The 12,820-nt window shown below is 38.8% G+C and overlaps 1 protein-coding gene across 1 annotated transcript in view; it reads right to left on the reverse strand.

The window, feature by feature from the left end:
• The window catches only part of AK5 (adenylate kinase 5), a 94,027-nt gene that overhangs the window by 12,297 nt on the left and 68,910 nt on the right, over nucleotides 1-12,820 (reverse strand). The window contains exons 11-12 of the mRNA XM_042804074.1: nucleotides 3,687-3,850; nucleotides 2,542-2,658 (exon numbers count right to left, since the gene is read on the reverse strand). Of these exons, the coding sequence (XP_042660008.1) occupies nucleotides 2,542-2,658; nucleotides 3,687-3,850 (281 nt within the window). The remainder of the gene's footprint in view (nucleotides 1-2,541; nucleotides 2,659-3,686; nucleotides 3,851-12,820) is intronic.

The raw sequence follows: 12,820 nt of genomic DNA on the forward strand, positions 1-12,820 counted from the left end.
AAAGGAAGAAATATTCTAAAGGTAAATATTTCATGTTAGGGCTTCTGCATTTGACTGAGGATGTCTGGATTACGTTGACCTTTCTACCTTAATGACTTTTTAAGAGATAGCTGAAGCCAAGGGATTATGTCAGACAGTTCAATGACAGGCTTTTATCCATTCTTTTTTTCCACACCGCTCAGAAAACATTAATGCTATTAGCAGCAGCAGTATTGGGTTTTGGGATTAAAAAAGCCAACAAAGCAGTTTGAACAGACTTAGATCTAGAAGTTAAAAAAGATGTGGGCTTAATCAACGATTTAAACAAATGCCCTTTTTGTATAATCAGACTAGGATGGTGAGAAGTTATTTCCTCCAAGCTCCACATGAGGAATTCCATGGTCTGTTCTAAATTAGAATACAATAAATGAGGAATGATTCCTTTCATCACTTATAGTCATATCATCACCTTACAATGACGATATGAAGGAGTCTACTGACTGGCAGGATCAGATCATAGTATCTTGTTTGATAGACCAAGATTCACTTTTGAAAAATCTATATGGTTCTCTTGAAAGTTTCAATGTTGCTAGTCTCTGAAATTCAAAACATTACAGAAATGTCATTCTTCCAAGTTAAAAATTGCAGAAAGTAAACATAATGCCCCTATCAGATATTACAGCAATTTTTACTACTCTTTTTTTTTTTTTTTTTTTTTTTCCAAAATTACAGTTTTCCTGACACAATCTAGCTTAAATAATGCATGCTGTGGGGACACCTGCAGGAAGTTAAACAAGTCTAATGTATTCGGTGTTTACTCAGTTTTATTGCATATCTTCCACCTGGTGATGTGGAATTTATAATTTAATATTGTTTTATACTTTTCACATAGAAGAAAGACCAAGGAGGTAACAGAGACATGTGCTTCTCTAGAATTATGGCTAGGTAAAAGTACAGTTATATCATAGAAAGGAATTGGGCAAAACTGGCTGGAGATTAAGTTGTTTCTATATAGCTAATTCTATTGAGAGCTGTCAAGCTTTTCAGTATAAGCAGTATTTCCAATGTCTTCTAAATACAACAGCTCTTGGTTAACAACTATAATGCTTTTTTACACATCATGTAGATATTCATTTGCACTTTGCCACCATTAATTAATATAGCCTCTTTTCATTCAATTATAATGTAGGAAGAACTTCTTATCGCCCTTCAGAAAGAACCGGAAAGCACTATTTCAATAATGACTCATTTAAAAAAACTTCACAGACTTACAGCTTACAGCCAGCCAAGTTCACCCAGTGAAAACTGAAGTGGATACATGGGTACAACAGGGATGACTTAGCACATTCAAAATTATTGGTTGGGGTCCTTGTATTTTACTCCAAATATAAAAGGCAGCTCAGGACTACAGAATCTTTTCCTGCTACAGTGTCTCCAGGAACTGAAAGGGATTCTGCTTTTGCACTGGATGCATCAAGACTTGTTTGGCTGTCAATGCCTTAGTCCAGGACATGCCAATCTCTAAATCCTACTTTATAGCATAGACCAGTGTTCACAGGACATGACACATATGCCTGCCAGAAAAGCAGCACTGCTGAAATAGTTCCTCCTTCTACACAAAGTAAAAGAAATCTCCAATGACTTTTTAATAGTCTGTGGCACTTTAGTAAAGGAACTAACAGATCAACATTTCCATGAATGCTTCCATAGCAAATCCTGTTGTCCATTATTTTGTCCAGCTTCTGATGCTTAAATCTTGCTAGGCTTTTCTGGTAATCAACTAAATAAAGCAGCTAAAAGTTCAGGGAGAAAACAGATGATTCATTAAAGTTTTATTACCTTTCAAACTTGTATAGGACATTTGTGAAGTGTAATATGGTAGAATATATACTTAACTATTTCTCCTAGTTCACCACTTCTCCTAAATCCTGGCAAATTCATTCACAGGGCTTATATAGAGTATTTTCTGCAGATTGAGAAATGTACAGCTGAGACTTCTCAGTAGGTCTTAACACATGCTGCAGAAATCGATAACTCTCTGAACTGCCACGCAGTCACTTGCAAAATGCTCTTTTTATGGCTACACCACCTGTTACTCATCACAAAAATTAAATCTGTGTTTTGCTGTTTCTAAGTGGCAGCAAGGTTTAGCAGAGCTGGCTCAATAGTAAGAGATATTAACTATGAAAATACATGCTTTCATGAAACTACATCAAGTAGTGTTTGATGAGCTTTCATGAGTATAGCAGCCATCCACTAGAATTAGAAAACAGATTCTAAAAACAGTGTTTTCCACTAAGTATGAATTTATCCTGGTTTATATTAAATTTGGGTAAAATCTGACTTTACTTCTGGTATTACAGAGTCTGTGTAGGTGAAGGCAAAAGCTGGAGTTGCTATATTGATGGGATGCCAAATTTTCAGCGATCAGCAGCACAACACTGTTGGATCAGCTCTTTACACATCCCCATTGCAATCAGCTAAAGATGGGGACCCAAGCAGCATCAGAAGTACAGTCATATCTTAGTGGGATTTATGAAAGCATTATGATTATATGGTCACCTTGCTCTCAAATTCTTCTGCTTCTTTCAGCTCCCGGGGATACCCATCGATCAGGAATCCATTTGTGTCCCCTAACCTGGAAACCATGGCTTCCTTCAGTAGCTCTAGGACAATACCCTGCATTGGAAAGAAAGAGAGTTACTTGGTTAATTAATAAGAAAGACTGATACCTTTGTTTGTTACACTGACTTTAGTCCTATGCCCTTGAGAACTGCCTTGTTTTGCTAAAAGCAGGTCCTGTGAATGCAGGTGTTCTTCCCATCCTGAAGGTAGCAAGGCACTCTACTTTTTCTTCTCTCAGGACCAGCTATGCTACACAAATCTAGTGCTGCAACCTATCCAAGAGTTCCTGAAGTGACCTCTAGATAGCTGGGAATATTTCATCGTTTCAAAATTAATGTGAATACCTGTGAAACTTTGGAGTACTGTTGCAGCATTTTCCAATCTGATTGCATTTTGCTATGTCATTGATATATTACATGGAAAGTGGTAAGAGACCCCATCTGACCAAACATAGTGAAGAGCAAAGCAATCACAATCAAGCTTCAGCACAGCTTTTAGTTTCCCCTGAGCAGCACTTCCCAGTATCTTTCATTAGCAAACACATCCTATGATCTAGATGCACTTGCTGAAGACCCACCAAGAGCTGGGGCTGCGGACCTGCCATGTAGAAGTCAAGTCCAGCTGAGAATAACACACTGTCTTCACAGTCTCCATTAAACTGCAGTCCAGCTACTCTGGGATGTCAGCCAGCTCTGCAGGGAACTGCTGCAGGTATTGTAAATTAGAATAGCTGCCAGGAGGACCAGCTCTGAATCTGAAATGCAAAGCTATAAAATGGACATGAAGTTTCTGTTTCCTGTACTTATTCTTACAATTTGCAATGCATAGAACAGCATCTGTCTCGCAGGATTCCATGACTAATTTGTTGCCTATGTGAGTCTGAAATGTGAAGAAATACTGGCATAGGAAGGGGAAAGAATTGCCACAGGACTGGCAATGAGGAAACTTCTCCCTCAAGTTCCAGACTCATTTTACTTAAACAGGAATCATCAAATCTAGTGTCTTATTTCCACCCTTTTAGACAATTTACCTACTGCTGCCTTTATTTAACCATTAGGACCCCAAATAAAACTCTTGCTTACGCCAGGCACAGGTTCACCACATTCCATGATGTCTTTGATCAATTTACTTCTCTCTGATAATGATGATAACTCATTTTGAAGAAGGTCACCAGTGGACAGGTGAGTAAATCCATATTTCTTGGCTAACTGTTCGCATTGGCTACCTTTGCCAGAGCCAGGCCCACCTTTGTGAGGGAAAAATATCTAGAATTAGAAAAGAAGAAATATCTCCCTCTTCTCAAACTATAGCAACCAAAAAAATGGGAGGAAATTGGTAAGACTGCCTATTTTGCAACTTTTTTTTGCAAAGATGCTCTATACAGTAAAAAAGTCATATACTTCCCTTCCAGTACACTACACTGCTGACTCAAAAATCCATACCGAAGTTGAAGGAGTCACATCAGTGTGGAATCTCTTGCAGAAGAGAACCTGTACCTAAAACACCATTACCATGTAAAATAAAAACATGAAACAGACAGCCAGTGGGGAAGGGTATTTGATTCAGCATACGTTCAGCTTGATAGCTGCAACAAATATTAGCAAACTAATGTTCTCTGCATCCTTGTGAGGGAAATATTTTGTCCCCATTTATGGAATGGAAAGGTATAGGCAAAGAGATGGTGAAAACTGCCTCTGTTATGTGGGATGCACATAGGTGTACAGTAACCAAACCCTTTTGCACTGTGGTAAACATAAAAGGAAAATTTCACTGTGCTTGTGCCCTTTCCCTTTGAGCTGGAAAGCTCTCATGTGCTGGTATGTCTGCCGATAACAGAAAGCCAGGTACTGAAGCCGCTGAATGCTGAGGAAAGCTCGGTCATGCTGCTCCCTGCAGCTGTGGCACTGGCTTGCTTTTCATGCATGCTGCAGGGAAGTGCAAGGGCAAAGGGCTCAGCGACAAAGGGCCCACGGAGACCCTGTCACCACCCCCTCTTCTACACCCACACCTGTACTCAGCTGGAAAACCACCTCTGAACCAGGCTGGGAGTCAAACAACCGGAGGGGTGAAGGGCAGTCTCAGCCCACAGGGCACTCAGGTGAACCTGCTCAAGTGATTTTCCACAGGCTGAAGGGAAGGCACGGGAGGCCAGCCCCCCAGCTCACCACAGCTGCAGGCTGGCTGTTCGCATCTCTCAGGGGCCTGTGGGGAGATGGAGAGGGCGGGAGGGGAAGCGCAGCAATTCAGGTGAATGCTGTAGTGTCCTGTCAGAAATGGCACCTCAAGCTTCCTTGTGTCCTTCAACAGCAGAGCTGCCACCACCTCTGAAGTCCCCAAACTCTGCCTCTCTGGCAAGCACACTTTTTCTGGGGCTGTCTCAGGGGCTCCGGACGCTTCCTTGCTCTGCAGGTGCTGGCGTTGCCCTGTCCCACTTCCTCAATGGAGGTGGCTGCTCTTCCTTCCTCACCCTGAAGGCCATCCCTGTGAAATGCCAGATGCCTCTTCAACCGCTTGCTGAGTGGCAGCTTCTACCTCAACCTGGCTGGAGAGATGGGGAAGCCATGGAAATTGCTGGAAGCGACTACTCAGGGATCCTGCTCCTGTGGCTGCAACGTCTAGATCTGCTGGTGGAGCTGAGGTGAGTACCCTGTGAGGGCTGAACAGGGTGGGGAGGGCTGAGGGGCCATGTTGGTGCCAGGGGTGGTGTGGGAGAGGCCAGGAAAGGAAATTTTTGTTGTGACAATATCAGGATTTGGGGAGAAATTTCAAGGTGTGTAGCAGCTTTTTTACAATTGTTGATGGATTTATGTAGAAGATCTCCTGCAGTAGAAGGTAGTTATACCCTTGTAGGGAGACAGTGTTCAAAAATCAAAAGAAGCAAGGTCATGATAAAAAACCCAATTTCTTTTTCAATAAAGTTTTTTAAGCATCTGACTTGTGTATTTTTCAACTTTTTGGACGTGCAAATATGACTATACAGTTCTATCATGTGGATTTAAGATGCTAGAAGATACGTGATTTTCCTTTTTGTTTATCTTTTCATGAACAAATATAGGAATAACAAGGTCATAATATAGTGAATTTGGCACCATCTCCTCCTGACTTGGACTTTCTTCTAACTTTTGAATTTAATTTGAGAAATAATTGCTTTGAGCATATATTTTTCAGAGAAGTTACAGTACTGTAGCTGAGAATAAAAATCAGGTCATAAGGAAGTAGCATCAAAGGAATGGTTTTGTCTACTGTAACCTGGAGTCTTTTACTCCAGCTTCACAAAGACAGTTATCAACCCACGGTGTGAGAATCACACTTGTGCTACAGTTTTAGCTAGAAATATCTTTGTCACAGTCTCATTTTCTTGCCAGTGTGGGTTGCATGTTGTTTTTCTATTGCTTTAATAAGAAGAATGTTAATATTCTGTAAAAGCACCAATTTAAAGAAACAACGAATAAATAAGAGTGGCTACAAAGAAATAGATGCAGAGAAATTATAGGCAGATTAACTATAATGAGACCATTATGTATCTGTAGTGGCAATTAATTTTATTTCTGGTCTGTTTTGGTTTTTTAGATTAGTAAGTTTGTGTGTGCATGTGGTTGTTTACACGTTCTATCTCCTGGCCTTGAATATACTAGAAGTGCAGTAATTTCATCCTGTTTATTTGGTGTATGTACACATTATTAGAAAAAACACAACTATAAATATCACTTTATTCTACTCCTTATATAACTGTTTCTCTTCTGAATGTAGAGCTGAAACAGAAATTTCATAATGTCCTGATATATACTAATTAAACTTTTTAGAAATAACAATACATGGAAAACTTTGGGTTGTTTAGCAGGTAAATATTCAGAGAAGTTGATGTGTTTCTATAATACTTTTATCTGTCAGTATCTTGAAAGAGAGCCCTGTCAGAATGACAAAATATGGAGGGCATACACCATAATGAGAATTACTGTGCCTCCAAAACATTAATTAAAATTATCTATATTTATTTTTTATAGAAGAGTTCCAACAAAGCTGAGATTAAAATGCTGAGCTCTTTAAGGAGGAAAAGACATAATTAAATGACAATTATGTGTTGAAAATGGTAATTTTTATGGCCACTGTTACTAATTTAGTATCATTTGATGAGTAGCAAAGCATTCTCCTGCTTGACAAATGTAAATGACCCACTTTAAAAAAGTCTTGTACTTTCTTATAGATGAATGAGACTGCAGTTCTTGCTTGGCCTGATCTGAGAAGAGGCTGAATGCCCCTGGGAAATTGAGCATTGAGGGCCAAATGCATACTCGGCACTTATGCCAGTATTAATTTACACTGAAGTTCAAGTATTAGTTAATGTCTTGTCTCCCTCTGAAGGCCAGTATTTAATGTAACTGAAAAAGAGCTATTCAGGTGGGAAAGAATGTGAAAGTACATTTCCTTACTAATTAGATACTTCCTTCCTGTTCAGAGTATATACTTACAAGACTGCTATGTAAGCATCTTTTAATAGCAAATTAACCCTGCAGTCATGAGATGTATTATCAATTTATAGTGTTGCAAAAATTGTATTTTGTTATTTTACGAGGTCTCTTTACTAAATGTATGCAATTTTATTAAAAAAAAAAAGTACAATAATCTACTTGACAAAAGTTTTTAAGGAACAACAACTGCATATAAAATATAAGAAAAGCTAGCACAAAAATATTTTCAGGTAAGGAGGCTTCATTGCAACTTGTTATGCTGTTTTTCAAACAGAAAAAAACCTGAAGCATTGAAAAAGGTAGTGAAGTTCTCCCATTGGCTCAGTTGTTAGGAGGAGGAAAATATGTCTCCACTTTGGTTGTGAAGGCACAAGATTCTTTGCGAACATTGTCGTTTTTTCTGTATGTAGTCATCTTTTACTCTGTCTACATATATTTTGGAAAAAACAAATGTTAACCAGTGACAGACTTATTCACAGTAACTTGTTATTCAGGTTAATCATATTGTCTTTGAATTTTTCATATGTGACATGAAGATAAAGAGTTAAAGCCTAGAAAACGACTACGGGAATTACGAGTGTGATGTGACCCGTAGGAGAACATAGAAGAACTACTAGTTCTTCAGTGTTAGCATGCTTCTTTATTATGCTAGTATTGCTAAGTGCAGTGCATCTTGCTATAAGGCTCATTCATTAACTTAATAAAACATTGCATCTTAAGAAAATAAGCACATTGTATCAGTCAGTGAGATTATTCTTGGAAACTGAATCCTTCGTGTGTCCCGTTCTGCTTTCTGACACAAACAGTAAGCAAGCGCCTGTAACCAGGGTACTAGACAGAGCACAGAAATCAAACGCAGCTCTGTATATTGCGTTTCTGTAGAGAAGGCTGGATTGAAAGGTCTGGGCACGCCCTTAGCTCGTCTATCCCTCCTATTACGTTGATTCAGCTGCCTGTGAAACTGTGTAAGGGGATCTTCTGGTAAATAACTTTCTGGCAGCACTGCTGATTTAGTTGGTTACCTTTCCCCATTTAATTACTGACTGCAGAAATGTTTGACGGAGAGCACTTCAAGAAGAGAAAAAGAGAGGTCTCAGTGGGTAGGGAGAAATGACAGCTGCCCAAGCAGCACTTCTGAATGTTTAATTGCAGCCTGACTTAGATCAGTGAAAGATCTTAGGTTAAGAAACCATGTCTCTCACACCTGCTCTCCCTCATGCCCCAGTCCCCGCCAGACTATGAAAGACCACAAGCCTAGGCATGTGATTCAAATGGACCCATCTGGCCTAGAGCACATCATCACAAGCAGATGAATTAATGATGCTAGAGGGAGCTAGGACTGCCGCTGCGAGTGAGCAGGAACAGGAACAAGCGATATGAGCAGTTCATGAGCCAGATTTGCTGCCAGAAATATTAATAAAGCCGAAGTGTCATACAGACAGACTGGGATGTCTATTTTAAATTTGCCAAGTCTTATGAGCTTATCATAGACCAAAATACCATGAACATTTACATAAAATGCCAGCAGCAGGGTTTACAACGGAGTCCCACCATTCATTTTAAAATGTTTCAATTTCTGGACCTTATTTTCATAATAAGTATCATTCCTGTATCACGGAAAAGAGCTTGAAGTGGAAACCTAGCTGCACAATGGAGCCTCAGAAGTCAGAACTGAAATCAAAATAACCACAGTTAAGCTATCCTTATATTTGTGCTATAATTTTGGAGGACTTGATCAGTTTGGCAGACCTAATCAATGCTACTTGGATTATGTGTGCATCTAGAAATAAGCCTTAGCTTCAGAATATGACATTTGAAGGCTTCTCAATAGCACTTCATCTGTTGTTCACATATGATTTTAGTCTGAGTGAAACTATATAGGAATGATGCTGTTATTTAAAACCAACAACAACAAAAAACCCTTGACACTTTCTTTTTTTCTGAAAGATGATTTTAATCAGAAAACAACCTGGAGCACATGTTGGCAGAGTGATGTGATGACCTAGGACATCACTGAGTTTTTGTCCCACTTAAAGAAAACATGGAGTTCATTTAATGGAAAGTCAGAGAAAGCAGTCTTCATCAGCTTTACAGTTAATATTTGGATCAATTGGGGTTTTAATTATCAGCACTGCTCATCCTATGTCTATCTGATTGTAGAAGGAGCTGTAATACTGGTACTACAGCATGATTTAGGTTGGAAGGGATCTCATCTGTTAAAGCCCTCAACTAAGCAGGGCTAAATTAAATCAAGTCATTGAAGGTCTGACATACCTTGGACAAATAAAGATTCTGGGGTTTTGTGATTATTTTTTTTTGTTTTGTTTTTGTTGGTGTTTTTTTGGGGGGGAGGGGGGGAGGTGTTTATGCAGAAGCAGCTAGTCTAGTGTCTGCAGCTGATAATGTTTTACCTGTAAGTGTAGGTGGTAATAATACCTTCAGAGTGCCAGCTGAACAGCTGGTCTTACTTACATTGAGCTTAAACCATTATGAGCTTTGGTTCATCAGCAAGAATATGACAAGGATTCTGCAAAGGAAGTTGGTTACACTGACTAAGTTTTAAACACCACATTTAAGATTAAGTGGAGAGTTTGTCTCTGATCCAAAGCGCAGAAACATTCCCCAAAACTTTCTGCTTCAGTTTCAGCCTCAACCAAAGCCAAATGCGGCTGTTTTATGAAATTCCTGTAGAGGATAGGGAGGGATAATGCTCCCAGTAACTGTTATGGATGACAATCTTCTGGATGTGATATAGAGTATTGCATTAGTTGGGAATTATAAAGTCATACATTGTGGCTAAGATTTTAATTTTCATGTTGCTCTGATGAAAAAGGTTTTTTTAATGGTTGGTGGGGATTTTTTCTTTGTGTTTTTTTTTTTTTTGGGGGGGGGGTTGTTTTTTTTTTTAAGTGACTGGCAATAATTATGTAAGTTTTGAATATTAGAGCATCCCCCCAAATTTATCTCTGAGCCTGTTTAATTTTTTGTTTTTCTCTTTAATTTTACTTTATAGGCCAAATTTAACTTGGTTTTGCCTCTTTTATTACCCAGTTCTTAACTCCCATATTTTTGACCTGCTGGTTCTATGTCTCCACTTTGCCATCTGGATAAAACACTGACATTATTTCTTAATTAATCCGAGTTGATTGTTATTCCAATTAATTCCTACATTATCTCTAATGTAAATATTTGCCAATTAGGTTTTTTTTTCCTTTCCTTTTTTGGACAATTTTTAAGGGAAATTAGTGGGGGAGGGAACTGTCTGCTTTTTTCCCCCTTGTCTTATAAACAGTAACTTGTCAGCTATGTCAGATGGTATAGTTATTTCAAGTATTTTGTAAACTGCTTCAAATGCACATCTTTAGAACTCTAGTTTTAAAACATCTTTTTATAAGCATCTTACTATTTCCTCATGAATACATCTATGTAATGAATAAACATTCCTAATGACACCTGAGCCTGAGAGAGTTTTTCTCATTCAAGTATCTACAGCAGCATGCTCCAACCCATCTTCTCTGCTTTCCTTGACATCAAGGTATCATGGGCTGAACATTTCTAGCGCTGTCCACTGCAATGGTGTACTTAGCCACTGAGAACTTGTGGTGCTTTTTTCCTTTTTTTCCCCCCTCCCCCCCCACAGTTTTGTTCCACTCCTGTGAGGCTTCTTCAAAGTTTTCATTTGTCCTTGTCCAATTCACAGTGATCAGGTTTCAGTTCTTAACTGACATGTAAGACAACTTTACTGCCTAGGCAAATGGTATATATTTGCCTGGTGTGTTTAATGTTGACCCATATGCACTCCAGGTTTAACAAGTGATTCAGGCAGGTTTATGTGCCTGAAAAGGCCATAAGGAAAAAGAGCTTGTGGCCACTCTGCCCTAGCACCAGCAAGAATCTGTCTCTGGGAAATACCATTTACCTTCACTATCTAGATGGAGTAAAATCAAGATTTTGCAGCCAACTGTGAAGATCTCAGGTTGGTCACAAAAAAATCCAAAATAAAGAAAGCAGAAAAAAAATACGCTCTCACTCTTCGCATCAGATTTCAAGAAGCTTTTTCAGGGGTGGGAGGATGAGGGGTGGGGATGGGGGTATTTTGGGAAAAAGTAGAAATCATTCTACATAATTTGTTGAATAGTAACTCATGACTGGACTTAGTCAATCTTTTCATTATAACTTTTTTTAACGAAGATAACCTAAGACTTTTGATTAAGCAGAATTTCCCTCTGTTCCTAGAAGGCAGTTACTAGAAAGTCTGAGATGGATTTAAGAGCAGGCATAAATGGGGAAAAGGTGTGTTTTCAGTTCTAAGCTGGAAGATGGCTAGTACGTGGCCTATAAAAAATGAGAAATGAAAATTAAAAAATATTCTTTGAAGAAGAAAAAGCAGTTCAGAGGTACGTGAACAATATGCCTTACCATGGATAATTTCAGAGGAAAAATTCCTTGAGTGTCTTCACTTTTTTTAAAAATCTATGTTTGTACAAAACCAAACATAATTTTCCAATATGTGAGGCAGAGAGAATGAAAATTTGTCACTGTAGCAAACAGCAGGAAGATGTACTTCAATAAGCATAGAATTACAGTTTGCTTAAAGACTGAAAATTGTTACGCATCTTTCCCTTAAAACTCTCCAATGAACTCTTCAGTAACTTAATTTTACTTTTTCAAACACATAACATTCACCATAGGCTTGCAATAAGTTGAGTCAACTTGCATTTGGTATAAGATGGAGTGAGATAAAAGTACAACCCACAAGCATGCTATGTTTTCACAGTATCCTTTAGGTTGGAAGGAACCTCATAGGTTCGTCTAGTCCAACAACTCTGTTACACCAGGATCATCTGGAGCAGGTTGTTCAGGACTCTGTCCAGTTGGGTTTTGAACAACTCTAGAGATGGAGACTCTACAGTCACCCTGGGTAACCTGTTTCAGTGTTTGATGACCTTCATAGTAAAAAGGTGTATTCCTGTGTTCAGATGGACTTTATTGTATTTGAAGTTGTCCCCATTTTCTCTTGTCACTGGGGACTACTGAGAAGATTCTGGCTCCCTCATCTTCATTCCCTCCCATCAGGTATTTATACATATTGATGAGATCCCCTGGAGCCTTCTCTTCTCCAGGCTGAAGAGTTCCAGCTCTCAGACTCTCCTTATATGAAAAATGCTCCTGTCCCTCAAACATCTTTGTGTTCCTGCACCAGACTTGCTCCAGTAAGTCTTGTACTCTTGTACTGGGGAGCCCAGACTGGACACAGCACTCCAGGTGCAGCCTTGCCAGTGCTGAAGAGGGAGGAAGGATCACCTCCCTCAACCTGCTGGTATTTTTTGATACCTTCTGAATGAAACTTCCATTCATTTATGACTAATTTCAGAGGTTACTTTTTTTTTTTTTCTTTAAGAAAAAAGATGCACAGAGTGGCTTACCCAAACATGGGTAATTTTACATAAAAGTATCTATCATCAGGTCCTTGGAAATGTGTTGTTCCTGCTCTGTATTGTAAAGCAGTTCTGAAAAACTCTGCCCGATACAAAACCAATTATTCTTTCTCAGTAATTAATACCAAGTTTTAAACTGAAACTTGTAAATCCTCTGCTTATAAATTGTTTTAAAAGGCTGTTCAAAGTTTATACTAATTACATTAATTACATTTATGTAATAATGGGCATTAACATGGTGCTTTTCCTATGTGGATTTCCAGAAAGCAAATACAAAGCAAACCTTGAACCTGCAAAGCCTCAGTGCAT

The sequence above is a fragment of the Tyto alba genome, unplaced genomic scaffold (assembly GCF_018691265.1).
Source record: "Tyto alba isolate M040663 unplaced genomic scaffold, T.alba_DEE_v4.0 Super-Scaffold_1000006, whole genome shotgun sequence".
Taxonomy (NCBI): Eukaryota; Metazoa; Chordata; class Aves; order Strigiformes; family Tytonidae; genus Tyto; species Tyto alba.